At 41.2% G+C, this 17,937-nt stretch overlaps 1 protein-coding gene across 1 annotated transcript; it reads right to left on the bottom strand.

The window, feature by feature from the left end:
• Positions 1-13,809: 13,809 nt before the first annotated feature.
• Positions 13,810-17,379, bottom strand: LOC308105020 (piggyBac transposable element-derived protein 4-like; the record flags this gene model as incomplete). Its single annotated transcript, XM_080455655.1, has 12 exons — positions 13,810-15,431; positions 15,521-15,589; positions 15,691-15,747; positions 15,837-15,902; positions 16,007-16,072; positions 16,160-16,222; positions 16,419-16,484; positions 16,574-16,642; positions 16,745-16,801; positions 16,889-16,954; positions 17,059-17,130; positions 17,355-17,379. 12 exons carry the CDS (start codon positions 17,377-17,379, stop codon positions 13,831-13,833), a joined length of 2,277 nt encoding a protein of 758 aa, XP_080311781.1. The 3' UTR covers positions 13,810-13,830.
• Positions 17,380-17,937: the final 558 nt, after the last annotated feature.

The following is a 17,937-nucleotide window of genomic DNA, read 5'->3' as shown; positions in this document are numbered from 1 at the left end:
TCGGGATACGAATTTCATCCAATCAGGAGAGAGAACTCATACGGGATAAAGGATTAACAAGTGAAATTGAAGCGATGACACAAAATTGGAACTGGAACATTATAAAATGTAAACTGATAAATGGGTTCCCTCTCCTGATTGGCTGTAATTTGCAACCCACCTGAAAAGGTATTTCTTGTTTATTAAAGAGCTGGAGAGATGTAGAGACCCCTTTCACTGAACAAACACTCTATCACAATGATTACTATCAGAATATAGAGCTTTAATGTTTTAACAAAAAATTAATTTGTTTTAACCCCAAAATATCCCTTACCCTACCTTTAAGTGCCTCCAAGTGATGCTGCAGCTTTGATGGCTTCATAGATATATTTGACAGCACTATCATCAGTAATGATGAACAACTTGTGGCATAGAACAATAATAATAATAATAATAATAATAATAATAATAATAATAATAATGATAATAATAATAATAATAATAATAATAATAACACTTACTACAACAACAACAAGAATTCATAAATTAATTTGCTTTTCTCAGGCTAATAATTAAAGAGCAGTTACCTGTATTGTGTTCGAGTGAGCAGTCTTGCAGCCACTGAGCTGACAGAGCATTTTATAATAGCAGGTGGAATGCTACAGTCGCACAAACATCTTGCTAAACCAGTAAGAAGAATTCATTATAGATTCTCATCAGAAGGGATTATCGGAAACAAAAGCCAAATTTGCTTCCTCATATTCAATTCCCGTAAAGGCCTCACGAAAATCCAAAACTAAACTTTCTATAGTTCAAAATGTTCAGAATGAAATAAACAAATGTGAAATTAATGTGAAAATGTAATTTTAAGTATAGGTACTCAAGTACTCAAATTGTAGATCGGTAATTTGAGTGTGTGTGTGTGTGTGTGTGTGTGTGTGTGTGTGTGTGTGCGCGCGTGTGTGTGAGCGTGCGCGCGTGTGTGTGTGTGTGTGTGTGTGTGTGTGTGTGTGTGTGTGTGTGTGCGCACACACACAAATTTGCGTCCACGTGTGCTGAGCCAGCCTATGTGTATGTGTATGTCTTAAAGTGGCGCATGTGTTGCACTGTCTCCCATTTGTGTTTAATGAGTGTAATTGGTTACATCTTTGTGTTGCAATCAGGTTTACCGTGCAGCTGTTGATGCCGTGCTCGGACATAAGGACGGACAAACACACTCGGTCAAATGTAGAGCAGCTGGCACCGCTAAAAACACTTGGTGTAGAGGTAGGTTTTCAGAAGTGACTATAGCTGCACCGGCAATGCATTTCACAGCCTATGTGCCCGGGAGACAAAGGCCTGAGGAGGGCCTCATCTGAGGATCTAAGGATTCGCTCAGGCTTATGAGGGGTCAGCATATCAAAGATATAACTGATATGAGATGTATTTTCTCTGCTGGAGGTGCAAAAACAGAGAGGGACTTTTATCAATGTTTTTCCTATTTTTTTACGAACTCTCATTTACATGCTTTGGTCATGCAGTGTTGAGTCATCATTCTGGCACTCAGTTGTGAGTGCCAGAATGAACCCACCTTGCTAAACCTTCTCGGACCTCCTTCACGGCCACGCCCCTTCCCGCTCCCTCAGGTCTAGCATGACGTTTGGGAAGTCTGCAAACATTTGTACACAACAGTGATTAGACTGAAATGCATTATATCCATTTCCTTTTATTTTCTCCCTCTTCTATCTGCACCTGTTTTTCTCTGTTTTTCCTTTCTCATTTTTCTTTCTGTCTTTATTCATTACTTTCATCATTAATAGATATGCAATATATTTTAAATTGCATATACTGTATAAAAATCACACCCTGTGTGAAGTGGGCGGTGTCTTGCTAGCTATTCACAATACTGAATGGAGTCAACCAATCATGTACAAAAGATAAATACATTTATTGAAACACTCTTTATGATGGACGAAACCATAACTTAAAATAACATAAAAAAAACAAATTTATGTTTTTTTTAAAGTTATGGTTTCTTATATAGGGCTATGCACATGTGTCATGTGACGCTGGCCAATCACAGTCCTGAATAGATTGTGATTGGCCAATCACGGTGCAGGGTTAGGCGGGGTGAATTTTTGGCCAATCACAGCGCAGGATAATTGTACACATTTCCAAACCTCACTTATAGGGGCGGTTTCACCGCCCAAAATTATGTATTGCTATTATAATTCTTAGTTATTATAGATTATATATGATTTGGCAATTATTGTAATGCATTTTTACTAACAAAGGCAGCTAGTAAGGATCCTACACAACAAACCTGTCCACACAATGGTGTCCACCAATGTGTGGATATGCCTGCCTGGCTTGTCAACTACTGTCCCAGCTATAGGTAATAGGTAGTGCAAAGACCTATTGAAACTGCAATGATTATTAGGGCCCGAGCACTGCACAGTAGTGCAAAGCCCTATTGAAACTGCAATGATTATTATTATAATTCCGCTTACCGATAATGAATCGGGAAAAGGAGGGCCTAAACGTACTCAAAAAGTTACGCAACATTGGACACACATTACCAGTGGCGAAAAATTACGTATTTTAATCGCCTCAAAAAGGGGCGTGGCCTAATGGCTCAATAGCGCCCCCTACAAAAGTTTGTGCTTCAAGCACGACAACACGGTTTCATGCATGCAAATTGGTACACAGTACACACCTGTATCATGTACCGACTGACAAAAGAATCTCTTGGAGCCATGACCTAAACCGTTCACGCCATTTTCACATGTTGTACTTCAACGAACTCCTCCTAGGCGGATTGTCGGATCCGCCTCAAATTCGCTCAGCGTACATAAAAGACCTTAACAATGAAAAGTTATTAAAAGCTTGAGTTTTTGTAAAACGGCGTGACCATGGCGAAGCGTCAAACTTCAACGCCAAACAGGAAGTGAAAATAGCCGATCTACAATTCCTATTGGCTGGGCTTTAAACAGCCATTACTCCACTTCCCAGCATCAAAAATCTACTAAACTTGCAAGGCACATAGGGACAGCTGTAATTGCTTAAGCTATGTAGCCTAACTTTTCAGCTGATTGCCATACAGACTTTATCATGGACAGAGCTGCAAGGGCCGTTCATCGCTGCTTGCAGCTTCAATTAAGATTGGACTTTTAAGGACTTTTGACACAAAAATACACAATAGATTTTTTTGGTCACATTTTTGGCATCTATTGTTAACCACTCTGAGACTGCATGACTGCAGAGTGGGTGATGGTTGATCGAACAATAATAGCTTAATAATAAAGCAGTCACACCTGGCGTGAGTAAAACTAATTTGACTCTGAGCTGGGTGTGATTGTACACAGGATAAATCAGGGGAACATGAGGGAACATAGCGCAATTAGCTCAATTAGACCCTGGCAACTACCGCCCTATTTCTATTCTTAGCTCCATCTCGAAAGTCATGGAAAAAATGGTCTATGAACAGGTCGATAAGTATCTTGCAGAGAAAAATCTAATCTACAAATTCCAATCGGGTTTCAGAACAAACCACTCCACTGACACATGCCTTCTCTATTTGAACGACTCTATCAAACAAGATGTCGACAAGGGCAAATATTGCGGCATGGTCATGCTGGACCTCCAGAAGGCCTTTGACACCGTTAATCACCCAATTATGATCAATAAGCTCAAAGCAATAGGTTTTGATGATACGTCAGTGAACTGGATGAGATCCTACCTGGAAGGGAGGGAGCAAGTGGTGGAAGTAAACGGCACCCAGTCCCCCCCCCCCTCCCTGTGACTTGTGGTGTCCCACAAGGAAGTATACTAGGACCTTTACTGTTCCTGATATATGTGAATGATGTCATCAGCCTGCGACTGCAAACTGTTCCTGTTCGCAGATGACTCGGCCCTGCTAGTCTCGGACAGGGACAGGCTGCAGGTTGAGAAAGCTCTCAGCTCCGAACTCAACAAGATCTGCATCTGGCTCTCTGACAACAAACTTTCATTACACCTGGGTAAAACTGAATCCATCCTCTTTGGGTCCAGTCCTAACCTTAGCAAGGCAGAGAGTTTCACGATCAAAGTGGGTAATGATGTCATCAAAAGAAAGGATGAAATTACCTACCTGGGCTCCATCTTGGAGGCAAACCTCTCTGGTAACAAAAACGCAGAAAAAGTGATCAAAAATGTCAACCAAACAACACGCTATTTGTGGAGGATTGATCGTCTAGTCAGTAAGAATACTCTGAAGATTCTTGCAGGGGCATCCAAGGTCATTATGATTATGCATGCACTTCATGGTATCACAACACCTCCAAGGCCTTAAAAACAAGGCTCCAAACATCCCAAAACAAACTTGTAAGGCTACTTCTTGGCCTCGATCACAAAACCCATCTAACCCCTGCTCATTTTGCTAGGATTGGATGGCTTAGGGTTGAGGACAGAGTACAGCAACTTGCTATGGGCCTGGTCTTCAAGATACACCACAACATTGGGATCCCCCTGTATTTGTCAAAATACTTCCAAAATGTTAATGAAGTCCATGATCATAACACCAGACGCAGCTCCACAAATCATGTTCAACCCAGATTTGGCTCAACTAAGGGAATGAACTCGTTCTCATGCTATTCATCAAAAATGTGGAATGCCCTACCAAAAGGAGTAAAGGAGTGTAAAACCCTACTCACTTTCAAAACTGCCCTAAAGATACACCTTCAGGAGGCTGCAATTCGAAAATGGCCCCTGTCTAAGTCTTAACCTACCCCCCCTACCCCTTAATTTTCCTCTTTTGTATATATATATTTGTTTCTCTCTTCATACCAGTAACCTGAAAGCTGATTGTATGACATTCTGTATAGTAGTGTGTATATCTATCTGCCTCTTATATGTCATCATGATTTGTGTGCATGGGGTTCTCATCTTAAACAAGCTCAGTGCTTAATGAGAGTTCCAGTTTAGTAGACCTTGTATTGTGAATTTGTACTTCCATGTACTGTTATGTACTGTCATGTACTATTCTCATGTCTTACTAAATAAACTACATCAATCAATCAATCACTCCTGTTTGATCTGTTCTTTATTTCTTTTTGGTGACAACTAGTCCACACGTACTTGGGTATTTAAAAAAAATAAAATAAACAAAATTGCGTTTGCGGCAAGAAACATTTAGCTAAATTAATGTTACTCTCTCAATCATAATTAAATTAACAATCAAATCAAACGTGTAGACTCGTCATCGCTCCAGTAAATTTCATACAAGGACCTTTTCATGCTCCTCTTTTTAACCCAGCACCCCAACAGGTGATGTGCATTCAAATCTGCATTTTACAATTCAAAAATCGCCATTAATAGGCTACCATTAATAGGCTACTGGGTTGTGGGACATGTTGCGCTCCCGGCCCTCATTTATCAAATATTTCCAAGTGACATAATTAGGCCTACAAGCAATTAAAAACAATCTATCATATTTACAATGTTATAATTTAGATGCTTAATCATTCATCCATTTAAACAAATAACAGTCATGCTGAGCTGATCTTAGCCATGGTGCCGAGTCCCCCTGGTCTAAAGTTGTGTTCGATTTTTTCACATTGCCATCTCTCACATAAACATAAACGTTCAGATTTCAAATATAAAGTGCTTACCACCGAGCCACGGATGTTACAAGGCGATGCGGACCGCGATAAGTACTCGTATCTCCCGTATTGTTCAATAAAAAGCATTTTAATCCTATCGCCGGCCATTTTCTCCAAATTGTCTCCGATACTTTCAACCATGCGACACTAATGGTTGGGAGGTGTATTGCACTCTGATACATTACAAAACAAAAACAAAACAAAAAAGAAAATGGCCGGCGATGGGATTAAAATGCTTTTTATTGAACAATACGGGAGATACGGGTACTCATCGCGGTCCGCATCGCCTTGTAACATCCGTGGCTCGGTGGTAAGCACTTTATATTTGAAATCTGAACGTTTATGTTTATGTGAGAGATGGCAATGTGAAAAAATCGAACACAACTTTAGACCAGGGGGACTCGGCACCATGACTGTCATGGTATGACAGTCATGTTTCAGGGCTAAGCTGATCTATACATTTGTAGATTTGGCTCTGTTAAGACATAGGAGCGCGTACAATCGGAAAGGATTTTGCTGGAACATTTTCATGGAGAGAGCGAGGTCTCTCAACGTGGGTAGCCTACAGGCCTACAGTAGGCTACTACGTCCTTCTGAGGATATAGGCTATGCAACATTGGTTAAGGATATAGACCGACATAAGCGCAGGAGCTCCTCTTCACGTTGTGGGTTTTTGGCCATGCACAGCGCTTCAGCGGGAGATTGGAGATAGGTAACCCCCACCAAACACCAGCCATTATCCATGAATGTTTAAGCATTCATCAATCACTCCATAAGCGTTCAGATTATGACATTCTGGCATCTCTCATGGTGTGCATGGTGTCACGGCTCGGGTACAGCACTTCTTTTTATTTGCAAAACAGCAGCAGTCAGGTTTCCACATAGCACGCACTGCTCTCTGTAATCGGTTAAATGAATATACAAAACGTATTCCATTCAGGACGATGTGATGGTATCATTCTTGACAAAGAAAGTTTATACCATCACAGAATATGGTAATCCCACTGGCAAACACTGTAGGACTATAATAAAAAATCTATAAGGTAGGAAGGTTTGCGCTCTTGACCGAAAAGGCTTTACCAAAAGTTACAGCCAGGTGCGAGATGCCAGCAATGAAGTTTCCAAAGAGCCGCAACGTATTTTTGTCATCTGCGAACCTCTTCTTGTTTCTATAATTCAATAATCGCCATTTAATAGTGACTGTAGATGCGGGACAGTTTGCGCTCCGGGTGGAGAGCTGCACATTGGACAGGAGCTAGCCAGTGATGCCCTGCGTCTGGTCGTTCTGAAGTAGACTATGGTAGTTTGTCTGTAAACCATCTATACAGTAGGCAAGGCTAACCAAAAATTGCGTCTGATATATTTAGGCGATAAATGGGCCATGTATTTGCTCAATAGCCACAGCTATTTTCTCCCTTCATCCAATCAGTAGCCTACGTGCTTTACCCTCACCACTTTTGTGGGTGCTATGCTATCAAGTAGAGACAAAAATGCAGATTTGAAACACGACCAGCCGGCCCTGAGGAATTTGGTGCCCTGCAGGATTTTACCTGGTGCCCACATGGCATGTGACTGTTGCATGTGCATTGTGTGCAGTCATGTTATTATACTTTGCTGTACCATGAAATTAATAATCCGGTTTCTGCACATTATCTAGGGATGAATGCAGCACTCCTTAAATTATCTGGAATGCATCCTTCTAACAATACAGGTCGAGTTATTTGCAAATTGAAACGGATTTGAAATGTCAAACATATCAAGCCTCGCCTCTGACATTTTTAAATATAGTTCATCATGCAACGCGTGTGTGTTATTTTTAACTCTATGGTTCCGCCCTCAGATCCATCTTATGGAGGCCGCCATCACCCCTGCCCGCACGCACGCACGCACGCACGCACGCACGCACACACACACACACACACACACACACACACACACACACACACACACACACACACACACACACACACACACAGCTGACTCACTAATCAATGCACATTCATGAATTTGTTGATAAACTCTAACAGTATATTTTACTCATTGGGTACAATTGTGTAGCTTTACATTAACCTTGGCAATGGCTGCAGGGAAATCATTCCCAGGGTCTGAAATGGCTTCAAATGAAACAGTGTTAATTTTGAGAGCAAATTCTGATTTAGTCTTAAGTCTTAGTCTTTTGAATAACACACCATTTAGTTTTAGTCCTATTTAAGTCATCTGAAACTGTTTAGTCTTTTAGTCCAGCCTGATCGCCAGAGAATTAGTATACATTGCACGGATCCAGTGCATGTCATTCCGTGCATAGTCGCCTAGAAACCCCGAAATTCCGTGCATATGTACGGCGAGTCCCACGGTGGGCGTAACCAGTCGCAACCCGGGAAAACCCGGAAGCAGAGCAGTCCCCACAACAAAATTTACGATTCTGTGCCTATCGGTACAACTCAAACGGCGCTGAGTAGGCACAAGGGAATGTCGCAACGTTCGGGACGGCAACTTGCTCGCTTTAGCTCGCTCGGTGGCCCCTTACGTGGCGACAATTCCCTTGAGACTGCGCGCCTCCGAAATGGTTTAGTCACAATGGGGGAGATGCGAGGCGGCTATGCACAGAATTTCGGGTTTTCCAGTTGTCTATTCACGGAATTTCATAAACGTTCAAAGAGAACGTTTCCTCTGGCGATCGGGTTGTTTAGTCATCAGCAAAATTAACACTGAAATGAAATCATCCTGTTAAAATGACTTGCAATGCAAGTGCTACCCACAGTATCCAGCCGCACACGTGAATCAACACGTAAAATGATTTTTTGACCTCCCTCTTTGGATACAACAAACCAAATTAACAGATAAACCCAAACATAATTATGATGGTGTGTGAAATAACTAACTATTAAACATAGACAAACAGCAAAACAACACGTGTGAGGGGAAGCAGAGGGAGAGATTAGAGTGCAGCAGTCAGACATACTAGCTCAGTGGTTCTCAGCCTTTTCAGGCAGTGCCCCCCCCCCCCCCCCCCCACATAATCATATTTGAACTGGGGACCCCCCAAAATAATCATATTTGAACTGGGGACCCCCCAACACAATCATATTTAAAGTGGGAACCCCCTAAAATAATCATATTTGAACTGGGGACCACCCAAATAATCATATATGAACTGTGGACCCCCCTGACAAACACTTGGAATGGTAGGAGTTGAGGAGGCATTATTTAGTTTGACTCGGTTCCACAGATAAATATTTTGAAAATAGCTGATCTACAAGCTCACAACGCCTCGCATTCGTGAGCTTGTAGATTTTCTTATATTATTTGACAATTTGGCCAATGTTTGAACAGTTTTAGTATAGTTTGTTGATAACTTCTGATGCAGTAATGGTCTTTTTTAATTTAATTTATTTTCTTTGTATATTATTTTCCTTTTTTTAGGTATTAGGTATTAAAAGTCCTTAAATTGTCACTTTGTCGCTGTGATTGACAGTTCTCGTTTTTGCAACTATGCCTAAACCTAACCTTAACCCTAACCCTAACCTCAGTAAAACTATGCCTAAACCTAACCTTAACCCTAACCCTAACCTCAGTAAGACAATGCCTAACCCTAACCCTAACCTCAGGAAAACTATGCCTGCCAGGGAGCCAATCAGACAGGTAAGGCGGGTCTAAATCCTGGAGCGTTGGTGGGATCCATAATCAGGCCTCATTGACTGCTGTTTTCAAATCACACCTCCTCATTTCCATTTAATGGAAATGCTCGATTCTAATTAGCTGGGGAAAAGATGGAGGTGGAGATAAAGAATTTGGAGACACCTGATTCGTTTTTCTGCAACCAACCAGCAAGCGTTCCTTCCAGCTTCTCTCATCTTTTTTTTTTCAAGCATAGGTGTGTTGATTAGGCTACAGCTGAACTTATGGTGAACTCTGCTTGCAAGTTGCTATGACATCTAAGGGGCTCCAATGGAGCTGAAACCTTGCCCTTTTCCAGTAAAGCAGAGTTTAATAGCAATTATTTCATTCATGTCTTTGTATGTTTGAAAAGAAGATGTGTATATTTTGCAATAAATCTGCACTTTATTTCTACAGCTGCTGTACTTTTGACTTGTTTCTACCAAAGATATCTGTAAAAATAGCAGTCAAGCAAATATATTTGCTTGTGTGTGTGTGTGTGTGTGTGTGTGTGTGTGTGTGTGTGTGTGTGTGTGTGTGTGTGCGCGCTACACGCTGCATACAACTCAGTCCATAATTATAATATGGTGTATGTCTATATATATATATATATATATATATATATATATATATATATATATATACATACACTATAATTATGGACTGAGTTACACACACACACACACACACACACACACACACACACACACACACACACACACACACACACACACACACACACACACACACAGTAGCACAAGACTGTATAATCTATGCATATAAAGATCAGTCATAATAATTCAGCTCTGTTCATCATACAATTAAAATATCACTACAGTAAAGTATTTAACAATACAAAATATAACTACTTGGCTGTATGGTAATCTCAACAAGACACTGACCTCTTTGTGTCACTAATTAAATGATATTTGAAAGATTCATATCACTTGGTAAGACTTTAGGTGGGTTAGAGAGATGTTCCGGTCGGGAATCGAACTGGTGACCTTTCGATCCACAGCTCCCCCTTCCTCCTCCCCCACAGCTTCTCCTCCTCCCTCCTTCCCCTTTTTTCCCCTTGTTCCCCCCCTCACCCAGGCTATTGTTCCCCAGCTTACTCAGTTGTGAATGCAGTCCCACCTTGCTAAACCTTCTCGGACCTCCTTCACGGCCACGCCCCTTCCCGCTCCCTCAGGTCTAGCATGACGTTTGGGAAGTCTGCAAACATTTGTACACAACAGTGATTAAACTGAAATGCATTATATCCATTTCCTTTTATTTTCTCCCTCTTCTATCTGCACCTGTTTTTCTCTGTTTTTCCTTTCTCATTTTTCTTTCTGTCTTTATTCAATACTTTCATCAATAATAGATATGCAATATATTTTAAATTGCATATACTGTATAAAAATTATGTATTGCTATTATAATTCTTAGTTATTATAGATTATATATGATTTGGCAATTATTGTAATGCATTTTTACTCACAAAGGCAGCTAGTAAGGATCCTACACAACAAACCTGTCCACACAATGGTGTCCACCAATGTGTGGATATGCCCTGGCGCTACTGTCCCAGCTATAGGTAAATAGCATGGGCAGATGATAAGCACTGCACAGTAGTGCGAAGACCTATTGAAACTGCAAAGATTATTAGGGCCCGAGCACTGCACAGTAGTGCAAAGCCCTATTGAAGCTGCAATGATTATTATTATAATTCCGCTTCCCGATAATGAATCGGGAAAAGGAGGGCCTAAACGTACTCAAAAAGTTACGCAACATTGGACACACATTACCAGTGACGAAAAATTACGTATTTTAATTGTCTCAAAAAGGGGCGTGGCCTAATTGCTCAATAGCGCCCCCTACAAAAGTTTGTGCTTCAAGCACGACAACACGGTTTCACCTACACGCATGCAAATTGGTACACACCTGTATCATGTACCGACTGACAAAATAATCTCTTGGAGCCATGACCTAAACCGTTCACGCCATTTTCACATGTTGTACTTCAACGAACTCCTCCTTGTCGGATCCGCCTCAAATTCGCTCAGCGTACATAAAAGACCTTAACAATGAAAAGTTATCAAAAGCTTGAGTTTTTGTAAAACGGCGTGACCATGGCGAAGCGTCAAACTTCAACGCCAAACAGGAAGTGAAAATAGCCGATCTACAATTCCTATTGGCTGGGCTTTAAACAGCCATTACTCCACTTCCCAGCATAAAAAATCTACTAAACTTGCAAGGCACACTTAGACGGCCTATAGGGACAGGCTGTAATTGCTTAAGCTATGTAGCCTAACTTTTCAGCTGATTGCCATACAGACTTTATCGTGGACAGAGCTGCAATGGCCGTTCATCGCTGCTTGCAGCTTCAATTAAGATTGGACTTTTAAGGACTTTTGACACAAAAATACACAATAGATTTTTTTTGTCACATTTTTGGCATCTATTGTTAACCACTCTGAGACTGCAGACTGCAGAGTGGGTGATGGTTGATCGAACAATAATAGCCTAATAATAAAGCAGTCACACCTGGCGTGAGTAAAACTAATTTGACTCTGAGCTGGGTGTGATTGCACACAGGATAAATCAGGGGAACATGAGGGAACATAGCGCACTCCTGTTTGATCTGTTCTTTATTTCCTTTTGGTGACAACTAGTCCACACGTACCTGGGTATTTAAAAAAACGTAGCTATTCATTTGCGTTTGGGAGGGTTCATCCACACACAAACACGTTTTTGGCCCATGTAAACGCATCTTTTTGAGAACTCCGGCCTCAGTGTAGATTTTTAAAAACTCTGTTTATGCGTCGTCGTGTGGACGACATAAATGGAGTATTTCATATTATAAGCATGCGCACTGGGAGTAGGCTACTGTAATATAATATAATATGATATAATAATTAGCCTATAGCCTACATCATTTATTTAATATTCCTCACTGTGGCTCTGTTAAGACATAGGAGCGAGTACATGTAAGCGGAAAGGATTTAGCTGGAATATTTTCATGGAGAGAGAGCGAGGTCTCTCAACGTGGGTAGCCTACAGGCCTACAGTAGGCTACTACGTCCTTCTGAGGATATAGGTTATGCAACATTGGTTAAGCTTATAGACCGGTCTTTTGGCCATGCACAGCACTTCAGCGGGAGATTGGAGATAGGTAACTCCCACCAAACACCAGCCATTATCCATTAATGTTTAAGCATTCATCAATCACTCCATAAACGTTCAGATTGTGACATTCTGGCATCTCTCATGGTGTACATGGTGTCACGGCTCGGGTACAGCACTTCTTTTTATTTGCAAAACAGCAGCAGTCAAGTTTCCACATAGCACGCACTGCGCACTGCTCTCTGTAATCGGTTAAATGAATATACAAAACGTATTCCATTCAGGACGATGTGATGGTATCATTCTTGACAAAGAAAGTTTATACCATCACAGAATATGGTAATCCCACTGGCAAACACTGTAGGACTATAATAAAAAATCAATAAGGTAGGAAGGTTTGCGCTCTTGACCGAAAAGGCTTTACCAAAAGTTACAGCCAGGTGCGAGATGCCAGCAATGAAGTTGAGAAACAATAGAATATTTTTGCATCCAAAGAGCCGCAACGTATTTTTGTCATCTGCGAACCTCTTCTTGTTTCTATAATTCAATAATCGCCATTTAATAGTGACGGACAGATGCGGGACATTTTGCGCTCCGGGTGGAGAGCTGCACATTGGACAGGAGCTAGCCAGTGATGCCCTGCGTCTGGTCGTTCTGAAGTAGACTATGGTAGTTTGTCTGTAAACCAGCTATACAGTAGGCAAGGCTAACCAAAAATTGCGTCTGATATATTTAGGCGATAAATGGGCCATGTATACTCTAACAGTATATTTTACTCATTGGGTACAATTGTAGCTTTACATTAACTCTTTGACTGCCAGAGTTTTTCATTAGAGTGTCAGCCCACTGCCAGAGAATTTGAGCATTTTTACCAATATTTGATGATCCACAGAATAGGTTGTGTTTTGACTAAAATGACACAAAATATCTCAAAAGAGAGGTCTGGCTGTCTGCTTTACACAAAGTGAGTTGCTAGCATGTGCGGTTCTTTACTTATCGGCAGTTGAAGCAAGCTTGGTTTCAGCTAAATCACCCCCTTTGAAATAGAATCCTGAGAAAAGGGCCTTTTAGTGCAGGATGGTGAAAGATGATTTTTTTTCAATTTTTTTTTTTTCTCAGTGGCATCAGATATGTGAACCATAGTTGTTTACAAACAAATTACACACAAAATAAATAAAAAAAATTACATTTTTTTTACAGATTCAGATTTTCACAGAATAAGTTGTTTTGACTAAAATTACATGAAATATCTCAGAAGAGAGGTGGCTTTGCTACTTTACCCAGGAAAAAGTGATATAGATATAAAAAGTTGAGAAAGTGAAGAGGACTCTGAAGCATAAATCTCTCTGTATCCTTTTATTTTTCCTCCTCAGTGTTAGTCATTCATCATAGTCAACATCAAGACAGACATGAATATACTGTATACACAATACACATAAGAGGACTATACACACACAGAAGGAGCAGACTATTCAGAAATATTTTTCCACTGAATGGTAGTGTAACACTCGCCATTGCACAAGGACACTTTACAGCCAATACAAAAATATCTGGTCTCTTTTCTGTCTAGCTTCCTTTTGGTACACACCCTGCATCGCCTGGTTGGCTGCTTCTTTTTGGCGGTTCGCGGTAGCTGAGTGAGGACATGGCGTGCAACGTTGCGATCTAGCCTGCCAATGTGGTCAGTGTGGCTGACCCTACCGAGACTCTGCACAGGTGGAGGGACAATGTGCCCCACTCCCTCACCCCGGGCCCCAAGGTGTCTCGGCCTGGTCCACGACGTGATTACACTTTTCATATAGGACAGTAGACATTTAAACTTTCCCTGTGGGTTTTTTTCTCTGTAAATTACATAGGAGTTGAAGAGGCAGATCTCAAACAAGTATGCTACAAATTTGTTAGTCCACTTGATGGATTTCCTAACAAATGGATAGTATACAATATTTTGGTCCAATTTGTCTACCCCGTTCATAAACTTGTTGTAATCCCCCACAGCAACAGGCCTCTGTTGTGTCACCTGCTTGGCCATCTTATCTTTCTCTTTCTGCCACACCTGCACCTCTTCCATTCCAAACGGGTGGAATGTGGACACCATTTTGACCAGCCTTTTGTCCCGCCACACAAACACCATTGCCTCTCCATTGTGAACCATTATGTAGTCACCCACCCGCAGGTTAGAATTTGAAGCCCCACTGATGGATGGTGGTTCGCCTCGGTTTGTACGCAGGGTACCACACACATGAGTTTGCTTCTTCAGCAGAATACTACACAATGCAACAGAATTATAAAAATTATCCATAAAAAGTTTATAACCCTGGTTTGCTAAACCATCTAGAAGGAAGACAACAGTGTCAACTAGGGTACACTTTTCTCCAACATAGGGCTTCATATTGAAGCAGTACCCAGAGATGGAATCGCACAATATGTAACTCTTTATGCCGTATCTGACTGGCTTTTGAGGGTTATAAACTTTAAAATTCAGGCGACCGCGGAACAGTAGTGTACCTTCATCAATAGAGATGCACTGATCCGGTTGGTACAAGTCCTGGAATTTCCCCACAAGATAGTCCAACACTGGGCGGATTTTGAACATCTTGTCCCCACTCACATGGACAGCGCTGTTGTCACTAAAGTGCAAAAACCTCCAGATGAGCTGAAAGCGGTTGCGAGACATGGTCCGGCTGAAGAACGGTGTAGCGATTATCTCTTCTGTTGACCAGTACATCTCCAGTTCTGGTTTGTGCACAATAGCTGTGAGGAAGAAGAGACCTAGGAAGGTCTTCATCTCGACCAGGTCAACAGGTGTCCATGCCAGAGCTCTGGCATAGGGCAGACTCTCAGTTACAGTTTTTATACACTGCTCTGCATACAAGTTTGTTTGTAGGACTATTCCCTCCAGGAGCTCATCTGTCAGGAAAAGGGATATGAAGTCAATTGGATCTGTGGAGTCCAGATCGGCAGCAGGTCCACGAGGTCCAGGGTGTGCAGTGAAGGGAATGTCTCTTGGCTCCCAGTTCACGTCACTCCAATCGGCATCTACAGCTGGACCAGGCCTGCTTCGCTTTCGACCTGTAAATTATAGAAAAAAATTATTACTATAAAATACATACGTTTTTATTTGTGTCATGTGGTGTTCACAAAAAGAAACGTGTTCTTACCTCTCTTTTTACTGCCACGAGGTGGTAATGGCTGCTCCTCCTCCTCCTCCTCCTCCTGCTGCTCCTCGTCTGAAAACACAGTAGTAACATTTAGAGTAGTCGGTAAATGAATCAAAAAGATTTCTCAGGCTGGGCCATGACTTTATGATGTATATAATAATTATTCTTACCTCCATGAGATGCAACAGCACCAAAACCAGCTGGACCAGGCGTGCTTCGCTTTCGACCTGTAAATTATAGAAATAAATAATTACTATAAAATACATATGTTTTTATTTGTGTGGTGTGGTGTTCAGAAAAAGAAACGTGTTCTTACCTCTCTTTTTACTGCCACGAGGTGGTAATGGCTGCTCCTCCTCCTCCTCCTCCTGCTGCTCCTCGTCTGAAAACACAGTAGTAACATTTAGAGTAGTCGGTAAATGAATCAAAAAGATTTCTCAGGCTGGGCCATGACTTTATGATGTATATGATAATAATTATTCTTACCTCCATGACTGCCATGAGATGCAACAGCACCGAAACCAGCAGGACCAGGCCTGCTTCGCTTTCGACCTGTAAATTATAGAAATAATTAATTACTATAAAATACATACGTTTTTATTTGTGTGGTGTGTGTTCAGAAAAAGAAACTGTTCTTACCTCGCTTGTTACTGCTAATGCCACTAGGTGGTAATGGCTGCTCCTCCTCCTCCTTCTCCTCGTCTGAAAACACAGTAGTAACATCTAGGGTGCGTTCGGAAATTGCGCACCGGAGCACACTCGCCTATTAGTTTGTATTGGCAAGTGCGCTCAGTGCTGTATTTCCGAACGCACCCTTAGAGTAGTCGGTAAATGAATCAAAAAGATTTCTCAGGCTGGGCCATGACTTTATGATGTATATGATAATAATTATTCTTACCTCCATGACTGCCATGAGATGCAACAGCACCGAAACCAGCAGGACCAGGCCTGCTTCGCTTTCGACCTGTAAATTATAGAAATAATTAATTACTATAAAATACATACGTTTTTATTTGTGTGGTGTGGTGTTCAGAAAAATAAACTTGTTCTTACGTTTACGTCGCTTGTTACTGCCACTAGGTGGTAATGACTGCTCCTCCTCCTCAGTCTCCTTCTCCTCGTCTGAAATCACAGTAGTAACATTTAGAGTAGTCGGTAAATGAATAAAAAAAGATTTCTCAGGCTGGTCCATGACTTTATGATGTATATAATAATTATTCTTACCTCCATGAGATGCAACAGCACCAAAACCAGCTGGACCAGGCGTGCTTCGCTTTCGACCTGTAAATTATAGAAATAAGTAATTACTATAAAATACATATGTTTATTTGTGTGGTGTGGTGTTCAGAAAAAGACATTTGTTCTTACGTCGCTTGTTACTGCCACTAGGTGGTAATAGCTGCTCCTCCTCATTCTCCTTCTCCTTCTCCTTCTCTGAAATCACAGTAGTAACATTTAGAGTAGTCGGTAAATGAATTTAAAAAAATTCTCAGGCTGGTCCATGACTTTATGATGTATATGATAATAATTATTCTTACCTCCATGAGATGCAACAGCACCAAAACCTCCATGAGATGCAACAGCACCGAAACCACCAAACTCTTCATCATCTGAAAACACAGTGAAAATCAAATCAATTTAGGCATCTAGCAGACGCCCTTATCCAGAGTGACTTACAATAAGCACACATCAAATTTAGATATAGTATAGGTACATCTATCTACTGTCAGTAAAATGACATCAAAGAGAACTTTGCACAACTCTTGTTTACATGACATCAAAGCGAACTTTACATGACCTTACATCAAAGGGAACTTTGACAATGATTGCTTACATGAACCGATGAAGATCCACAACATGATCTAAACGTTGTTGTGGTTGTTTACAAAACCTGACCGTATCCCTTTGATGTAAGACAGTTCAGGCACATGCAGAGGAGGGGAGGGGGTTTGCACCTGCTGTTTCCACCCCCCCAAAAAAAATGTTTTTTTTTTGCCCCCCCCAAAACTTTGTGGTAAAAATAGCAGATCTACAAGCTCACACTGTGAGCTTTTCGTTTTTTTTTAATAAATCGCATGGATAGATACAGTATATAAACACTACGTTTGGTTGTGTGTGGCTGTATAAAAAAAATCTCAAAGCTCACCACACCTCTGCTTGTAGATCTGCTATTTTAGTGCAGCACTCAATAAATCGCATTGATAGATACAGTATACAAGTAAGACGCGCGAACGCTGGAGGCGAACGCAGATAGATACAGTATATAAACACTACGTTTGGTTGTGTGTGGCTGTATAAAAATAATCTCAAAGCTCACCACACCTCGGCTTGCAGATCTGCTATTTTAGTGCAGCACTCAATACATCGCATTGATAGATACAGTATATAAACACTACGTTTGGTTGTGTGTGGCTGTA

This window comes from Gymnoscopelus braueri, assembly GCF_963280865.1.
Source record: "Gymnoscopelus braueri genome assembly, chromosome: 17".
Classification (NCBI taxonomy): Eukaryota; Metazoa; Chordata; class Actinopteri; order Myctophiformes; family Myctophidae; genus Gymnoscopelus; species Gymnoscopelus braueri.
Note: the sequence above shows the minus strand (reverse complement) of the source record. Positions and strands in the feature narration are given on the sequence as shown.